General features: G+C 39.9%; 1 protein-coding gene across 1 annotated transcript in view; it reads right to left on the bottom strand.

Moving 5' to 3' along the window:
- Positions 1-14,428, bottom strand: part of LOC121930132 (vitamin D3 hydroxylase-associated protein-like) — a 39,599-nt gene extending 25,171 nt beyond the window's left edge. Inside the window, exons 1-6 of the mRNA XM_042466358.1 lie at positions 14,083-14,428; positions 12,068-12,181; positions 8,253-8,393; positions 6,962-7,095; positions 5,952-6,158; positions 2,144-2,184 (exon numbers count right to left, since the gene is read on the bottom strand). Coding sequence (XP_042322292.1) covers positions 2,144-2,184; positions 5,952-6,158; positions 6,962-7,095; positions 8,253-8,393; positions 12,068-12,181; positions 14,083-14,292 — 847 coding nt within the window. The 5' untranslated portion in view covers positions 14,293-14,428. The remainder of the gene's footprint in view (positions 1-2,143; positions 2,185-5,951; positions 6,159-6,961; positions 7,096-8,252; positions 8,394-12,067; positions 12,182-14,082) is intronic.
- Between the last annotated feature and the right edge of the window lie 5,868 nt (positions 14,429-20,296).

The raw sequence follows: 20,296 nt of genomic DNA, 5'->3' as shown, positions 1-20,296 counted from the left end.
TTGCTGCTTGAGGCTACCAACTCACTCTGTCTTGGTGATGGGACAAGAGTAACCCTATTACCATATAAGGTGATTATCTGAGGTCTCAGTGTGTGACAAGATGCTAGGCCAATTGGATACAGCACAAAACCATGATTTAGTGGTTTGTTGAGGTTGTTCTTGTGTTGAGGTTGTTCTTGTGTACATTCAAGTCATTAACAACTTATGACACCCCTATTTGTTTGTTCAGAGGGGATTTCAGTGGTTCCCAACCTTGGGATATTGCTGCTTGAGGCTACCAACTCACTCTGTCTTGGTGATGGGACAAGAGTAACCCTATTACCATATAAGGTGATTATCTGAGGTCTCAGTGTGTGACAAGATGCTAGGCCAATTGGATACAGCACAAAACCATGATTTAGTGGTTTGTTGAGGTTGTTCTTGTGTACATTCAAGTCATTAACAACTTATGACACCCCTATTTGTTTGTTCAGAGGGGATTTTCTTTTGCCTTCCGCTGAGACTGAAAACATGTGACTTGTCCAAGGTCACCCAGTGGATTTCCATAGCTGAGTGGGGATTCAAACCCTGCTTTCTAGAATCATAGTCCAATGCTCAAATCACTGCACCACTCTGGTTCTCCTGTTTTTCACAGCAAGTGATTTTTGTCAGTTACATAACTATGCTTTATTTCATTGAAATGTTAGTATTGGCTTAATTTGTCAGTCTGACTGTTGTGGCACAAAGTTTGAGGAAATCCCATTGTGGGAGGAAAAACGAATTAATTAGAGGAAAACACATTCTCCTTGATGCCTAGTTTAACCTAGAGTTTTGTATGTCACTATTGAGTATAACACTGACCTGCAATCCATTCTCTATGAATATTAATAGACACAAATCTGGAGTTTTTAAACATACCAACTGATACTTTAAGTGGCTGAACATATATGTTAACATATATTACTATCTCAAGAAGTAGCAAACAAAACATATGTAATTGTTTCCTGTGAAGCATCATGATTAAATGGTTGAGGCAAGTCTCTGGAAGTCCCCACATGAAATCTGAAGTCACCACAGAAACATGAGATAGCTACAAGTTAGTATCCATGCCCTCTCTGAAATATAGGACAAAAATGATAACCTGCCTTGTAGGATATTCTAAGATAAGATAATCGCTAATGCATGACAAAATGCAACTTATACAGTGGTACCCCGGGATACGAATTGATCGCGTTACGAAATTTCCGGGTTACGAAAAAGTTAGATTGGAAAAAACTGTTCCGGGTTACGATGTTTTTTTCGGGTTACGAAATTTTTTTCGGTGCGAAATTCAAACGCGCGGCTTTCCAGCGCTAACGGAAAGCCCTTTTCGGGTTACGAAATTACTCGGGTTACGAACGGAGCGGCGGAATGAATTAATTTCGTAACCCGAGGGAGCACTGTACAGTCATGCAATACCTTATTAGGACCAACTGCAATTCCCCCAAAATGTGCAGGCTTTTGAAGGCTTGGTGGTCCAAAAATGCGGATAGATATTTTAAGCTATGAGGTCTGCAGTTAAACACAGTCCCAAGATGGAGAGCACAGCCTCTCCATAAGGTATCAGAAAGATTTGGGGGCATATGGGAAAAGAGATATAGCAATATTTACTATTAGCTATTTGTTTATAGGGCACAAGCATATGCATGCGTGTACACATGTTGTACACATGTGCACATACACAAACCTATCACTTGATACTGTTTTTAATCGCACATTTTTTTTAACATCTAAAGGATTTTCCTGGTTGTAGCCCAGACTTTAATTCTTATGGATAATTAAGCTTCTATATAAATTAACAGCAATGTCACCATTTCCCTCTTCCCCTTTTTGTGTGTGTTTTTTGCACACAGCCTGCAAAATCTTCATGACTGATCAATCTATTAAAATGTGTCTGGTCTTCATTTTTTAAAAAAGTAATCACAAAAAGAATGAGGTTGACAGTTGGCCTCTTTTTAAAAGGACATTTGGGATTAAAAGTGAGAAAGAAACCTGAATTCCAATTGCTTATCAGAAGAAGACCACCATATTCATCAAAGACTTTGGTGCTTGTTTTGAATTTTCCCATGAGCTGAGTAAAAGTTTCACCTCTAGCTTATATTTTATCAGTGGCGGACTTTCTCACCTGAGTTCATTCCAGCTACAGGAGTGGTAGCACCTTTGACGCTACACAAGGGGAAACGAGAAAAGCAAATTAATGATGGAGAAAAGCCAAATGACAGAGAGAGCCAAAGAGACCCAAGCCATGAAATGCAAGTGACATGTGTCAAAGGATGTTACTAATAGCTGCAAGCTATTGAAAAGCCATTGGAAATTCTGCATAGAACACCTTCAGCATTTTTCCTTCTGATAGGGAAACATTATAGACACTATTCATTATTTCTAATTAACATTCTAGTATCTGTGAATCTACACGTAGTAAGGAACTATCAGACATCCACCTTTTACTCAAGCAGATAATGGATATTTTAACTATGCAGCTTGCATACACTGTGGATTCAAACAATTTCACTTCCCTTCTTAGAGTTTAAACCAGAACTAACAACAATTTGCAGAGAGATTTGAGCTTTAAGTGAAAACAGGCTCTGGACCTTCCCCGTGTTTAATACTTTCAGTGGCACAGCCCACTTTTTAGTCCAGAAGTTAGGAGTTATGCTACTAATACAGTTCTCTCCACCCCCACCACCCCACCCCCAGTGTTCTTACATATATATATAGTCAAATTTCCTTAAAAACTGTTGTATACGAAAGTACTCATAAAGTTTAGCTGAGTTTAAAATAATTTCTCATAAAGGGCTGGCATTCCCTCCCAATAACCCAATTTTAATTAAACAACAGAAAAACCTGAGGAGATCTTACTGCAACTTATTTGTGGTATATAGTTATAGTACTAAAATGTGAGTGGAGGTTCAATAGGGCAAATTTTAAGATCTGATTTAATGTCAACTTGTATGCAGAAAATACCATATGACGAGCAGGTTTAGACTTGGAAGAAGGAAGAGTCCAGATAGGGTGAAGGAACATTGACAGCCTAAGATATGCGGATAACACCATACAGCTAGCGGAAAAGTCATAGACTTGGAACAATTACTAAGGAAGGTCAAGGAAGAAAGTGCAAAGGCAGGCCTACTGCTGAACAAAAAGAAAACAAAATTAATGACCACAGAGAATCTACATAAAGTCAGCCTAGGCAATGAGGAAATCAAAATAGTTAAAGGTTTCCCAAACCTTGGATCAAGCGTTGATCAGAATTGAGATTGCCGTCAAGAAATAAGATGCCTAGGAATGAGAAGAGCAGCTATGAAAGAACTAGGCAAGATCCTAAAGAGTAAAGATATACAACTGAGCACTAACATTAGAATCATCCAGTCTATCATATTCCCCATCACCTCATATGGATGTGAGAGCTGGACAGTAAAAAAAAAGTGGATAAAAAGAAAATTAACTTATTTGAGATGTGGTCCTGGAGAAGAGTGCTAAGAATATTGTGGCCAGCCAAAAAGACAAACAAATGGGTCCTTGAACAGATCAATCCGGAACTCTCCTTGGAAGCCAAGATGAGTAAACTAGGGCTGTCATATTTTGGCCACATCATGAGAAGGAACGACTCATTAGAAAAGACAATAATGCTAGGAAAGATGGGAGGAAGTGGAAACAGAGGAAGACTGCATGCCAGATGGGAGGTCACAGGCCTGAATCTCAAGACCTGAGCAGAACAGTGGAGGATAGGGAGGCTTGGAGATGTCTCATGCACAGGGTCACCATGAGTCAAGGTCAACCTGAGGCCAGCTGACAACAACAACTGTGATGTGGATAAAAAGGCTTCTTAGTAAGAGGAGTTTGAATAAAGCTGACCTTGATGTTTTGAATTCAGAGACATAGCTGTGTCAGTCCAGAATATCAGTATGCAATGGGATCCTGAAGCACCTTTCTGAGGAAGTAAACTGAGTGGTGAAACTGGCAGCTTTCTGTCAGCTTGGGGACATGTTGTTTAGACGATGCATGGTGCCAAGCTGCCGTAAGGCCACCATGAAGCTGCCCACCCAACCACATGGTGGCAGCTTTACAGCACTCCAGTGGCATGGTGTTTAGATGCCACATGCTGCAGGAGCGCTGAAAAGCCACCACCATGGTGAAAAAGCTGGCTTTTCCTGGCTCAAAAAGGAGCAGCTTTCTGCTGCTTCTTTTTGAGCCAGCAAAATGCCAGGTTGGGGGCATGGCATATGGTTGCCACGGCCTCAACACAGTGATCAAAGGGCAGCGTGACACCACTCCTTTGGGCAGTCTGTTTCACCCCAAGTCTATGAAAGCTTATGCTACAACTTGTCTCACTCAAGAGAGTCTCAAAGGTGCTACAAGATCCTTTTGTATACTTGATGTTTTGAGTGGTATGGAAATATCAGTGTAAATTTGGCAAGGATGGGAAAAGCAAGCAAATGCTCCACAGTAGAGACAACTGGGAATGTTGTTGTGTAATGGGCACACTGAAGCAGGGAAGAGTGATTACTGGCCTCTGGGCCACTATCAGTCAAGCACATTTTTGCATCCAACCCAGTATGTCTCTCAATTCCTCCTTCTTGGTGATTCAACAACTCTTTCTCGGCCACAGTGACATTTGCCTGCCAGTTAACACCTCTGTCTGTCTCTCATTCTCTCCTTCCTTCTTCCCAGGTAACATGGCAGTTGTAATGAAAAGAATAAGAGAAAAGAACAACAGGTAGGTTAGAGTACCAACCATGGAGCACAGTTGCTAGAGCACCATACCATCTTTCAGAAAGGCTGCATGTGCACTGCAGAAATAATCAAATTTGACACAACTTTAGCTGCCATGGCTCAATGCTATGTTGTGTTACCAGAACTAAATGTCTAAAAAAACCAACCCTACAATTCCCAGAATTCCATAGTATTGAGTCAGTTAAAATGGTATCAAACTAGATTATTTTTGTAGTGCAGATACAGCCAAAGTTGCTCTAGAATCACATTCATGTCACTGAGCTCACACCTGTCATCACACCCTCACTCTTTATCTTCTTGTAATAAGAAGGCAGAAAGATGGATAAAAGAATGGACTAGGGAACCAGATTTGTTGTTGTTGTTGTTGATGTTGTTGTTGCAGCAATGGAGTTATTGGTCAGAGCTGCTGAAAGTGGGGTGAAATTTAGGTGAGACAAAGAGAGGAGCCATCACTTTTGTTCAAGAAAAGTCTTGCACATACAAGTCAGCCAGCTCAAGAGGAATCCCTTGTTATCTAGAAGCAGGCACTGATGATGGCTGATAATGAATTAAACAGCAAGTTCTGTAATGATTTGTGTGCTTTCGGTTATTTTCTTGGTTATTTTCTCTGAAAAACTCTGGGATGCATGTTGTAAGCATACAAGAAAAAAAGAAAAATAGAGACAGGAAAGAGTGAGAATAGACAGTGAATGTATTAATTTTATGTGGTTTGATTGTGTGTGTGTGTATGTATATGTATGTCATTGGTATGGATGAATGGGTTGTGCACAATGCATTTAGACAGGTGTGAGGGAGAGAGCAGTTGGGAATGGATGATAAATCAGGTACAGACTGTGTGTGCTGATGGGTGGATAAGATGTGTCTGTGTAAAAGACAGCATGAATGGAGGAAGAGGAGGAGAGACAGGGGGAAAGCATTCCATGCACCTTTTGGCCACCTGTCACCAGCTCTATCCCACAACCACCACAACCACCTCCTATAAAGTGTTGCTACTTTAATGATCTTGGCAAATGGCTAATCATACTAAGAGGAATTATAATCCAAGTACTAGTTTGCTATAGCTTTCTGAAATTGAAAAAAGTAGAAAACATGCTTCAAGAAATTCAGTTTTCTTTTAGACTCCAATGTTTCTACTGTTTGTTTAGTTGCTTATACATGATTTGTGGCTAGTTATTTGTTTCCACATCCATGAAACCTACCTCAGTCTATATCCAGTTGGTTTGATTCCACAGATCCCACAAAAGCCACAAGGCACCCGGATACTTGCAGCCACATCTGTCCCAATACCAAGAATGGACCCTCCTCCTCCAATAAGTGCTGCTTCCCCTCCACTGGAGCCTCCTGAAGATTTCTGGTGGTTGAATGGGTTCAAGGTTTGTCCAAAAAGAGTATTGCCACAGTCAATGCTAAGTAAGATGAGAAAGGAGTAATAGATTAATGTTATCTACTTGACATCACTTGACCTAATCAGGCATGTAGTTCACTAAGCATCATGTTGCAACATTACTGGGGAATGTTGAAGTGAGAGCATTGACTCAAAAAGTATGTGTAGAGGTATTTTCTTCATTTGTTAGACTTGAAAGGCATACTGTCTGCAATGGTGGTTGATCCTTAATGTGTCATGTTTAATGTCATCACTTGGGGCTGCCCCAGTAATATAATCAGAACCTGCCTCCTATGACATCTCAAGGTCTCAGATTTCAGCCCTGAAATCTCAAAGCTTGAGACAGTCTTCAACTGGCAACCTTACATTCCAGTGGTGAGGTGCATAGTATTTGGATGCCACCTCCTCACATTAGTCATAGCTATTCAATACAACATACGGTGTTAAATGGTGTTAGTACTATACTGTTTTAATGTGATGTTTCTTTTAATTGTCTTTAAAAAGTTATTGCTAGGTTTTAGTTTATTCATTTTGGGAGTCACTTTGGGTCCCACTCCAGAAAAAAAGGCAGTATATAAATAATAAATTTAAATAAAATAAAACAAAGAAGGTTTCTGTATGTACAGGGAGAATAAATACTGTGGTCATACAAACGGCGTGAACATAAAGCAGTAGAAAAAAATGTTCAATTTTTAAAATTTCTGTGAATCAGAAAAGGCACAGTAGTAGATCCATCAAAAATGGCTGTCCTACTTGGACAGACAAGGTCCAGCTTAAATCATTAAGATTTGTACACTGGTAGTGCCTGAAAGTAAAGGAACTTACTTTAATATGGCCTGCGAAGTATTGGTCCTTACAAATGGAATTGCCCCTTGCTTCTTTAATACTTTGACTATTACAGAATCCTCCCGCTCAGGATGGTCTAGAAATTTCACCAAGCCAAGTGTATTAGGATACCCCTTAGAGAACAGAAATAAAATTAGTGACTTACTGTACTATATAAGCACAACAACAACAACAACAACAACAACAACAACAATAATAATAATACTTTTAGAACTGTTGCCTATTTTCCCATGAAAAATGCTAAAGGTTTTCAAGTGGAAGGTATGGGAGACTATTATTCAAGAGGAAGCAATAGCAAACTATTTAATCATTAGGTAATATTATCAAATTTCACCAATCAAGAAAAAATTATGATACTTATTTCAGGAACTAGGTTCTTTTCCATTGGTAATGATGTTTGTTTTTACAAATAACATATACATTCCCAAAGTATCCCCACTAGCATTCAATATCATATCCCAACCCCCCAAAATAGGTGAATTAAAATTGCAATCTGCCATTTTGCTGCTGTGTATGATACAAAGTGTTCTGTCCTTGAACCTCTTTTTGCCTTTGCCTCCCCCAGTAGCGAAACCCCATTAAAGGGTTTTTTTAAGTTTGGATTATGGAGACGGAGGAGGGATGCTAGTGGGAAGTCCATGCGTAGGAAACTGTCCTCTAAATCTGCAAAGTTAATTTAATTATATGAGCTAAACAAATGCAAATACAGGCTGAATGTTCCTTATACGAAGTGCATGGGACCAGAAGTGTTCCACATTTTGAATCTTTTGGGATTCTGAAATACGTGTATTTGTACATACATAATGAGACACAATGATGCTTAAGAGAGACTGAGGATCTGTAAAATGGCCAGAGGTGAGGATCACCACCACTTGACAGATTCTTGCATCTTTCTCCAGCCTCACAAATCCAGTACAGGTACACACTATGCTACTTGTGGTGTAGCTCAGAAAGTTTTAAATTTTGGAGTACTGTACATTGGTTTTGGAATTCCAGATAAGGGATACTCACCCTGTATTACAATAGCTCAATTATTATTTTTATTATTTGCTTTAAATTCACGGCTACTCATTCTCCTGTATAGATCTTTGCTATACTATACAGTAGAGTGAGTATGTGGTCTTCCCCTAATTGTGATTTCTCAAGAATACATATTTTTAAAATTAAACCACACAAATACAACAGAAAGATGATCAACACTAGAACTTAAGGGAAGTAAAGCAGGAACAATAAATCAGGAATAAAGTTTAGGAATAATGACAAAAAGTACCTTGCAAGCAACATCTTCCTTGATACTGACAGGGATTCCATAAAGCAATCCTTTCTCCCGTTTTTTCACTTCATGGAGTTGCTCCTCACATTCTGGAAGGTAGTTTATCACACAGTTGATCTCCCGAGTAACTTCTAAGGCCTTTGTTTGAGTAGAACACAGAAGAGGAAGGCTAGTTAGTGGAATAACTTTTGAGTAATGACAATATTATCATTTCTTGGCTGCTGGAGGTATCTTTTCCACACTGCACATATAGTGGGCCCTTGGAATCTACTGGGATTTGGTTCCAGGACCTGTCCTCCCATGGATATCAAAATTTATGGATGCTCAAGTCCTATTATAGACAATGCAGTAGTAAAATGGTGTACCTTACATAAAATGGCAAAATCAAGGTTTGTTTTTTTTAAAAAAAATTAAAAATACATTTTCAAGTCTTGGATGGTTGAATCCATGGGTCCCAAATCTATTGCTATAGAGGGCTAATGATATATACAGTTGGACCTCTACACTTGCAGCTTTGACGTTTGCAGATTTGATTATTTGCATAGCAGTGAATTAAGATGTTCTCTATAGGAATCTCTAGGTCCTCCAGCACAACTCTGCCAGAAGTTGACCATAGAGTTGTGCTGGAGAACCTAGAAGTTCCTAGAGAAAACACTTGTAGGTCCTCCAGTATGATTCTATTATCACCTTCTGGCAGATGTTGACCATAGAGTTTCACTGGAAGACCTGGAAATTCCCAGAGAGGTATTCTCTCAGGTAAAAAGAAAAGTGACTTTTTTAATTTGTGTTTTTTCCACAAATTAAATGTGGAAAGACCACTGTAGTTGCATATTTATTATATGCATAAAAATACTAGATTGCTGCAACCATGGGGCTCCCACTTTTAAAGCTAACTAAGGATGTGTTTTGACTAGGTAAGTACATTTTTGACTTTTATTCATAGAAGTACGGACAAAAAAAGTACCAGTGTTTTCTCTGCTGTGGAACAAATGAATATTTCTGCACAGATCTTCCCTGGTATTCACATATCCTAATGCATAAAATTGTTCTGTGCAGAAATACAAACGAGTTTTTTGCACAGCAATAATTTGTGTGTGTGTGTGTGTGCGCAAAAAAAAAAGATGGCCAGAATCCTATTGGGTAGTTATGAATACAGTACATAACTGGGATTATCACACAGGAGGTTTACCATGGGTTAAACATCAGCAAAATACTCTTGAAGCACAAATGTGTGATAGCCAGTTGTGCTTCTGATTTGCATCCCCTCACCTCTCCCATCCTCAAAGCATTCGCAGAGCAGCCATTTCTTCAATAACAGGAATGCATTTGTGACTGCTTCGTATTCTCGCTACATATCCCCTTGTTTTGAGGGGATTGTGAAAATTCACAACCCCCCCCCAAAAAAAAAAACAGAGATACATGGGGTCTGTTCTGTTGTTGATCAGGAAGCTGATGTTCTAAAAAAAAATATCCAAGTGAATAATATCTGATGCAAGAGAGGATTGGGACAGGGACCTTATTTGGGCTTGTTGCAAAAGAGATTGTGAACACAGGACAGGGGAACATACCCCAACTGTTTGCAGAGCTACTGACTGGTATGTGAGGATTGTGAAGGTCAGGCCTGAGATTTACTACATAGCTATATAACTACTATGGTTATACAGCAACATAGACCATAAAAAATTCCGACCACTATGTACAAAATACACTGTCTCCAGAGAGGCACATTTTTTGTGAAAGATTGATTTTTTTCATGGTTTGTTGTTGTTGTTGTTGTTGTTGCTGCTGCTGCTGCTGTTAGAGGTGGAAGAAGCACATCTGCTGAGCGTTTCGACAGAAAATAGCAATCTTGCGCACAAAAAATAGTCAAATGGGAAGAGTTGCAAGATTGCTAGCATTTTGTACAAAACAGAAATCATGTACATTGTTATGCACAGAATCCATATATATATATATATACACACACACACACACACACACACATACAGAACCATTTCCTCCCAAAAAAACATTGGGATGCGTGAATACCTGGTGAAAATTGCACAAAATTCTTGCCACTGGTCTTATATATCAGATTGGTATAAAGAAATCAATTTTGAGCCAGGAAATAAATAATTATAAATATCCTTTCCAACCTTTCTTCTGATTTCTGCTTGTGACCAGGTGGCAATTATGGAGCAATTTGCCTGTAGAAGGTTGAGTTGATGCCAGTGTAAATAAAAACATCCACATTTATCAGTTTATGAATTCTTCACTGATGTACCAGTGAATAGACAGTAGCAATTACCAAAAGTATTGGTTTATAGCCAATATCATCCAGGGAGTGCATTGTGGATTAGAGCTGTGAGCTTTTTCCCAGTTTTGCAAATAATTCCCAAATAATTGATGGGAACCAATTTATGATTTCAGAGTCCTTTTTTGAGCAGTTTGATAACTGCAGGAAGAAATGAGGAATTATATCCATGGGCCCCTTCACACTACATAATTATAACAGTAGTATTCTACTTTAAATGCCAGGGTTTAGTCCTATGGAATCCTGGGGTTTGTATTTTAGGAAGATTCTAGAGCCCTATTACTGGGTTCCATATGATGGAACTATGACAGTTAAAGTGGAATAAAAGCACTATATTGGTCCCAGGTCTGTAATAGCATTGGTTGAATAAATGGAAAATAAATTAATAAATCCATTTTACAGGAACCAGTTTAGCAAATGATTTGGGAGCCCTGGTGGTGCGGTGGTTAAATGCCTGTACTGCAGCCACTAGTTTAATACCAACAAATGGACTCAAACTTGACTCAGGCTTGCATCCTTCCGAGCTCACTAAAATGAGTACCCAGATTGTTGGGGGCAATTAGCTTACACTTTGTAGACCGCTTAGGAAGTGCTTAAGTGCACTGATAAGCCGTATAGAAATGTACTTGCTATAACTACTATAACATATTACCAGTCAGTCTACCCTGTCCCCATGTATATATTGCATTGAAAACACACACAAGGTTTATTGATCTATCTGCTGTTTTCTCCTGAATGAAGCTACATATATTTAAGCCTACATTGCACTTAAGCCTACATTGTCCAGCTGCCAGGCAAAGAGGCACTGAATTCACTTAGGACAACCCTTGCTCCACCCTCCACAACTCTCAAAGCCAAGCAGCTCCAAAAATGGAAATCCCTTGTGACTTAGCTTTCAGGAGTCATAATAAATCTATCACAGCTGAAAATAACTCTGTTGATCATGTGGTGTATAACAGGCCCAAGTCCATTACATACCAGAAGCAGGGGGAGGATTGTAGACTCACATTAACCCTATAATTGTAATGATCTCAGAAGAGTGATTTATAACATTAATGCAGGCCTCAGAATTTGGCTTTTCTTTTTTGGCTGCAAAATCTAATTGGTTTAGAATCCCTGAGTACAGAGTGTACAATAGGATTATGTAATTTGTTCCCCCCCCCCCAAAAACAAAGGAGCGTCTAATTTATCTTATCTTCATTATTAATTACATTAATCTTAACTGAAGCATATAAAACCAAAAGATTTAAACATTGGGTACTATGCGCTGACTTATGATGCCTGCCTGCTTGAATCCCCTCTCCTTTCCATCAGGCTCTTACCATAACAAACACTTTACCTGTGACTTGATTTTCATATGAGTTTCCTGTGAGCCATATAATTTTTAACATTGGATGACAGATGTCACTGGTTTGTTTTGTGTAAAAGGTTCTGAGATTCACAGCAGAGGAAAGTAGGGTTTCTACAGTACAAACAATGCATATTAAATATCAGTACTGAAAACTGACATCAGGATTACCTTTTCAGTGTAGATGTACAGGACACTTTCTGGAGACAAAGAGCCATCTCTCAACTTGGCAGCCAATTCCACAAGTGGAAGAGAGAGGACAGGAGCTGCTTTCACACCTGGGTTCTAGAGCAAGGAACAAACACATTGCTGGCACATTCTTGTCCTGCATAATGTGTAGTTGCTAGATCAAGCTGTTATGGCTGACACAATGTACTTTTTCACATGCAGTGCAGGACATACATTGGTCAGTTATTTTGTGATAGGTTTGGCATTAAGACATCTGCAGAAGCAATTTTGCTGGCAGGTGAAGGTCTTTTTGTTCCAGCAGGCCTTTGAGAAGTGAATTATGTTAGCAGTAGTATGTGTGAAGTGTGCTGTAGTTTATTTTATTTCATTAATTTTTATTAGTGATTTACATCCTTAATAGCTTTAATCACAGTTTTAGTAACATTGGCATTTAATTCTTTTTTAAGTTTTGAAGAATAGACCCCCCCCCCAATGTAATCTTGTTTTATATTTCTGTAAACCACCTTAGATCCCATCCCAGGAGAAAGACAGGGTATAAATTCAAGAAACAAATAAATAATAAAAAATATTTATTTATTGTATATCAGAGTTGCCTTCCATTCAGTGAGTGCTCAGTGTGGTTCCTAAACAAAGTGGAATCCTTTTTTAAAAAATTACATACATTACACCAAAGCAAATAAATTTTCTAAAATCATCACGAATCACTAGAAGCTCAGTGGAATGGAGCTGTTTTTACCACTTGTTCAGAGGCCAATGTGAAGGAACCATTCTTGGAAAAGAACTTTACAGTTTGGGGGCCGCTACACCCCTGTCATCTGGGTTCCCCAGATGAAGAGACATACAGTGGATGAATAACCTAAACTCCAGGTAGGCTCATCTCATATGGGAGGAGGTTGTCTTTAATTTATCCTGGCTCCAAGCCATCAAGGACTTTATGGATAAAATACTAGCACCTTGAAGGAAGCTGTTTCAAGACTGCAGACAGGTGACAAAAGTCTGGCTGCTGTGTTTTTCACTAGCTACAGTTTCCAAGCCTCATCCCCAACTGTATATTCCACATCCCATTTTCATTTCGTTTCTTTAATGGACTGACCCTGCATTTCTGGGCTGTGCAACTAGAAGGAGGAGACTCTCTAGACAGAATTTGTTCTCAAATTCTTCAACAAGTGGGAATCGCTCAGAGTGAGAATGTTCAGGAAAAACAAGAATGGAAGATGAAAACACTGAGTCCCTTGTTCACTGTAACAGATGTTTCTGGGTTATATTTGCAACACCCTTGAATGAAGGAAGAAATAAAGCTGAGCAATAGGCATTGAAAAATCTCACTCAGGGTATGCACTGAATTTACTCTCCATGTGAAAGTGGAAAGATGGGATGCAGAGAAATGCTCCTTCTATGCAGACGTACCAAGTCCTAGCATGAAAAAGCAGTATAGTCCTGGCATGCACCAGCAATTGCCAAACAAATGTCTCATCTGTAGTGATGGATGATTTGTTACCAACCAGCCAAGATGGGGGGATAGGGACAGCTGCATTCAGACTACCGTTTTAAATGTGGAAGAAGGAAAGAAAGCAACTTTATACCCTGCCTGCCTGCCTGTCTGCCTGCAGCTCATGATATGTCTCATAGTCAACAAGCTTCTAAAGTTAAATAAGGTCCATAGGTCAAGGGGAAATTTCCAAAATAAACTTAATTGGAGGACAAAGATGGGATGGTTTGTACACTCCTGCTGCATTACAAGCAAGGCAGCACATTCAATGTTACAAAAGAATGCTAAATGTCAGGCAGATTTTATAGAAATGAAGCAAACTGTTATAAGTGCAAGACTACCTCGAAAGAACAGTCATATTTCATGACATTAGCATGAGAATGTAAAAATATAAAATATAAAAGGAGAACCATTAGAGGTCTGAAATTAAGTACATCTCAATAGCTTCCAAAAGTTAAAAGAGAAGAAATATTATCAGGTGACATGCAACCCCCCAACAGAAATTCACCTGCTGTTTGAACTGTTTTGCTGCCTTCTCCATACATTGAAAGCCAAGTTCCCTTTTCTTTTTGGCCTCCTCAAGTTTCTTCTGGACTCGTCTCTGGTTCACCCATTTTAGCATCAAGATGGCAGTGGCTGAACCACAAAGCAAGCCTGAGATGATGCGTATATCAATCTCAGCATCAGTGCAAAGCCCCTTGACTTTGTCAAGAGCCATTGTGGGAGATTTCTCTAAGCTGTCAACTGGAGGAACAGCTAGAATTCCGAGTCTCTAGCAGTTAATGGGGAAAGCAGTGAGAAAGGGAAGAGGGTGGTGAGTCTTGAGCCCTCCCAGCAGCTGTCAATTCCAAGCAACTGGCAAAGTAAAGCTCACATGTCTCAGGGGTGAAGAACTTTTAGAAGAGAAAAAAATATCTTGGAAGTGGAGCCCAGCAGCAATTGGCTGAGACTCAGACTTCACATTGTTTGCCTATCATCAGTGAATCCACCATTAACATTCCAACATGTTTTACAGCCAGTTGTAATATGAAGCCACAAGAGCCAGGGTGTTGCTAAGGGGGAGAGGGACGAAAATATTGCCTCTCCAAATAGGTATTCTGCCCCCCCCCATGACATTTTCCTTCAGTTTCCAAATTTCTAGAATTATAGAGAGTGAGGGACTGAAAATCAGGCACACATAGAACTCTAATATTTGTGTGTTGCAAAGGAATTCAGTTACTGCAGCTGTCATTATTATTGTTGGTTCAATATTTTATCCAGTCACCTTTTGCCTGTGTTTTTTATTTTAACCTTTTTTCATCCTGTGTCTAATGCAATTGTAATTTTGTCATTAGTACATGACTTGTACTAGATAGGTTATTTTGTCATAGTGTTTTGTAATGGATGTTGTGCCACAGACAAATATGTTATCTATCTATCTATTTGCGTGTTTGCATTTCCTTGATAACATTGTCTGACTCTTCCCTTAGGTGTCTAAAATGTATTTCTAAATACTCAAGTTTTAAGTTACTGCAATGCTAGAAATTTGAAGTCTGAAGGGATATTTAATTGGAGCGGCAGAATTCTTATTTGTGGGGGCAATGCCCTATTTTGCTCCAACTCTGATATTAGCCCTGTGTGCTGAGTTTGGAAAGTTCCTTTTAAAAGAAAAAAGCTACAGTTACAAGGCCCCCAAAGTAGCAAACTGCCATTTCTACTGGAATCATGCTTCTGTTTCCCATTTCTGAAAAGTAACTGAAACACTGACAAGGCAAAAGGAATGACATTAGCTCTCCTCAGGTGACAACTATGATTGGAAAAAGGAATTAAGCATCAAATAATTAGTTATTTTTACTACTCACTGCTAGGGTCTGGCTGTGTGTGCATATGCATGCATGCACACTTATGTGGCTATGGAGAAAAATGCAAAGTAATGAGACAGCTAAAGCAACAAACCTTCTCTCAGCAAAACATGTGCTGTTCTGAGATCTTGCCAGAGTGAGATTAACCCCTAGAGCAGCAGTCCCTATTTGATAAATATGATTATTCTGAAAATGATTAATCCTTCAGGGGCAAACAATAGTCAGGGGGTAGGTTGCTGTGTCTCAAAGTGTATGACACTTTCATGGCCTAAGAAACACATTGGGGGAATTGTTTCAGCCATCAGCCCAAGTGTGGAAATTTGAGTGGAAAGGTAGCATTGCTTTATTAAATTTTTTTCTCCATTTGAACTTCAGTGTGTGTGCTGGGATGAAGGGAGAAGTGACAGGGGTTTAGGTTTGCCTATTGTGGTGGGGGACTCCCTAATCCAACAGACGGGGAGAGTTTTAGTCATGAAACTTTAGTCAACCTCCAGGTGCTTGAATGTACACTTTATCTTTGGTTGAAACTGTCTGTGCTTGGTCAGAATATAAGATTGAACTAAATAAGGAAGGATGTAGCTATGGGGGAGGAGTGGCAAAAAGGGGACATTGACCTCCTAATAAGAATCCCCCCCATGACATTTTCTTCCAGTGCCCATGTTTTTAATAGTGAGATAGATTAAAAGCCATTCATGTCTAGAACTCTTGTATTTGCTGTGTTTGCTTTCCCTTGCCATCTTTGCATGCCCCTTTTATTTGGGCACCTAAACTCTGTTTCTGAATGCTCAGCTGAAATTTTAAGTTTCTGTAATTATAGAAATTTGGAGACAGAAGAAAAATTTAAAGGAAGGTGTAGAATTCTTATCCAGTGGATCAGTGTCGTCCTTTTGCCTGTACTCCTCCTGTAGCTATACCCCTACCTTGTTGAAAGGGGCAGACAATGAATGGCTTGTGTGGAAAAGAACTTTTTTCCCAATTTTTCCTTTGTGACTTCATGGACTGTAGTCTTGTTAAAATCTAGCTTCATATCCAAAACAGATCTTCCTTTTTTCACAGGTTAGATCAGGGACAGGCAAACAGGGGACAGAAAAGGCAGAACTACTCAGCACCTTATTTGAGTTTACCACAGCCTTCTCTGAAAAGGAGAACAGTGTTCGACCTGGGCGAGATGGAACGAATGATGCAGTAAGGAAAATGTGGCACTGAATAGGTAAATAATAATAATAATAATAATAATAATAATAATAATAATAATAATAGTTGTTGTTATTATTATTATTATTATTATTATTATTATTTCCCGCTTCTCCCAAGGATCAAAACGGGATTACATCATTAAAAACACAATGCAGTACAGATACAACTATAAAATACTAATACTGAATTACAACATTCCTATTAGTTCCTTAAAATATCTAATCATCAAGTAATCCTACAATCATCCTCAAGGGTGGAGCATTTATCATAGTCTTATACAGAATCAAGTGGATATGCCCGCCGAAAGAGATCCGTCTTAAGTGCCTTCTTAAAGGCATCTAAGGTGGTAATAAGATGGATCTCCTCTGGTAGACTGTTCCACAATTTAGGGGCTGCGGCTGTAAATGCTCTATGGGAAGTTATTAACCTGGTGTTATAGTGTTCCATTAAGTTCTTCCCAGATATTCTGAGTGTGCAGGGCAGATTGTGTAGGGAGAGGCGTTCCTGCAAGTAACTTGGGCCCGAGCCATGTAGGGCTTTAAAGGTAATAACCAACACTTTGTACTATACTTGGAAGCTGATTGGCAGCCAGTGAAGGGATTTCAGCACTGGTGTTACATAGTCAGACCCAGGTGTATTAGTGAACAATCTGGCTGTAGCATTTTGAATCAATTGAAGCTTCCGAACCTGGTACAAGGGTAGCCCCAAATAGAGCCCATTTCAGAAATCTAAATGAGAGATTACCAGTGCATGTACCACTGCTTCAAAATCCTTTTGGCCCAGGTAGGGATGCAGTTGGCGTATCAACCAAAATTGGTAGCAAACACTCCTGGCCATCGCATCCATTTGAGATGTCAACTGTAGTGATGGATCCAGGAGTACTCCCAAACTGCAGACTTTGTCCTTTAGGGGAGGTGTTCTCATCCAGGACTGGTTGACAAATCTCCATCCCTGGGCTACTACCTCTGTTTTCTCTGGATTCAGCTTGAGTTTGTTTTCCCTCATCCAGCCCATTACTGACCCAAGGCAGGCATCCAGAGGAGAGGTGCCATACCTAGTCACAACATAGAGAGATTTACTTGGGTGTCATCAGTGTACTGATAACACTGTGCCCTATGTTTCTGGATGATCTCACCCAGCAGCTTCATGTAAATGTTAAACAACATGGGGGACAGAATGGCGCCCTGGGGGACGCCTGATGTCAGCTCTCTTTTAGAAGAGCAGCTGTCTCCCAGCCTCACCATCTGGAATCTGCTCGAGAGGTAGGAAAAGAGCCACTGGAGCGCAGTGCTTCCAATTCCTAGCTCCCTCAGGCAATCCAGAAGGATACCATGGTTGATGGTATCAAAGGTTGCTGATATGTCCAAGAGCACCAATAGAGTCACACTTCCCCTGCCGATGCCCAGACAGAGATCATCGACTAAGGCAACCACGGCAGTCTCAACTCTGTATCCCGCCCTGAAGCCAGTTTCAAATGGTTCTAGATAATCGGCTTCATCCAAGACAACCTGGAGCTGGGGTAGTACAGGAATACTTGACTACTCTAAACAAATTCAAGTCTCCAAGGCTGGATGAACGTCATCCAAGGGTGTTAAAAGAAGTGGCAGAAGTAATCTCAGAACCACTGGCAATATCCTTTGAGAATTCCTGGTGAAGAGGTCCCAGCAGACTGGAAGAGGGCAAATGTTGACACCCATGATGTTCGTGCAAACAAGCTAATAATAATAATAATAATAATAATAATAATAATAATAATAAATTTTATTTCTATTTCCCACCTCTCCCTGCGGATCGAGTCAGGATTACAGCAATCAAAATATTTCAACAATAAAAACATATCAGCTACATACAATAAAACAATAGCATTATTATCAATACAATACAATTAACTGACTCTTCATAAAAACATGCAGTACTAACAGAGGTGAGATGTTTTACAACTGGTTTGGTGGATTGGCTCACCAGAAGAGATCTGTCTTCAGTGCTTTCTTGAAGGCATCTAAGGTGGTAATGAGGCAGATCTCTTCCGACAAATCATTCCATAACTTGGGGGCTACGGCAGAAAATGCTCTGTGGGAAGTTGTTGTAAGCCTGGTTTTTACACAGTCTAATGATTTCTTCCCAGATATTCTGAGAGTGCGGGGCGGGTTATGTAGGGAGAGGCGTTCCCTCAAGTAACTCGGGCCCAAGCCATATAGTAAACCTACCCAGTAAAAAGTGGGTTAGACAATGCTACTATTAAGTGGATTTGAATTGGTTGACTGGCCAAACCCAAAGGATGCTTACCAATGGCTCCTCCTCATCCTGGAGAGAAGTGACCAGAGGAGGGGTGCCACAAAATTCTGTTCTGAACCCAGTGCTATTCAATATCTATTTCAGTGACTTAGATGATTGAATGACACCCAATTAGGAGGATAGCTAATACTCCATGGGACAAGACCAGAATTCAAAATAACCTTGACAGATTAGAGAGCTTGGCCAAAACTAACAAAATGAATTTCAATGGGGAGAAATGTGTGTGCAGTAAAAAATAGGGAAGGCTGAGATACAGGATGGGGTACACCTGGCTTGATAGTAGTACATGCAAAAGAGACCTAGGAGTCTTAGTAGACCACAACATGAGTCACCATTGTGATGGAGTAGCTAAAAATACCCCAGCATCCTTGTCTTTTCTAATGAGTTGTACCTTCTCATGATGTGGCCAAAGTATGTCAGCCTCAATTTAGTCACTTTGGCCTCCAGAGAGAGTTCAGTCTTGATTTGTTCTAGGACACAATTGTTTGTCTCTTTGGCCATCCCCAGTATCCTCAGCACACATCCGAAGGCAGTGCTTTTGGCCCACCTGTTTCAGGACATTAGTACAGTATATAGTCAAACTCTAGGTTCCAGCTTAACAAGTTTCACTGAGATGAGGAATGGTGATATAAGGGACAAGGAAGAAGGAAGATAAGTAGAAGGGAAAAAAGTGTATTCTCCTTAGTTAACCCATATTTGTCAGTCTAAAAGAAGAATTTAACATTATCTGGAAGGACCAAGATGTTCAGCAGATGGCAAAAGTCATAGAGAGCTAACTACAGTGGTACCTCGGGATACGAATTACCCAGCTTACGAATTTTTCGGGATACGAAAAAATCCCATAGGGATTTATTGTTTCGGGTTACGAACGTTTTTTCGGGTTACGAAAAAACGCCGGCGCTGTTTAAATGGAGCCGCGGCAGAGCCGCGGCTTTTTTCCCCATTAGCGCCTATGGCAATTCGGGTTACGAAGGTTTTTCGGGTTACGAAATTAGCCGCGGAACGAATTAATTTCGTAACCCGAGGCACCACTGTAGATTTGTTTTTAGCCCTGCAGAGTCAATGAGAGGTTTCATCAGAGAGAGGGAAATCCTCTTATTAGTTATGATTGCACAGGATTAGGCCCACCTCTAGGGGAGAGTTTGATTCTAGGGATGTGGCATGTCCAGGGTGTACACAGAAGGCAGGTGAGCCATGAAAACTTGCCACAAGTGAAAGGAACTGGAAAATGTAAAAAGTTGCTAAGAAGGAGGGATATCCAACAAGAGGCCTATTGGCCAGCATGAAAACAGAAAAGTTTCCTTGGATACATGGAGGATGTTTAAAATGGGACAAGTGGGTATTATGTAATGGAGAAACTAGGCCATTGTGCCAGGCACTGTGGATTTT

Source organism: Sceloporus undulatus, chromosome 4 (genome assembly GCF_019175285.1).
Source record: "Sceloporus undulatus isolate JIND9_A2432 ecotype Alabama chromosome 4, SceUnd_v1.1, whole genome shotgun sequence".
NCBI lineage: Eukaryota > Metazoa > Chordata > Lepidosauria > Squamata > Phrynosomatidae > Sceloporus > Sceloporus undulatus.
This window is presented reverse-complemented; position numbering and strand designations above follow the sequence as displayed.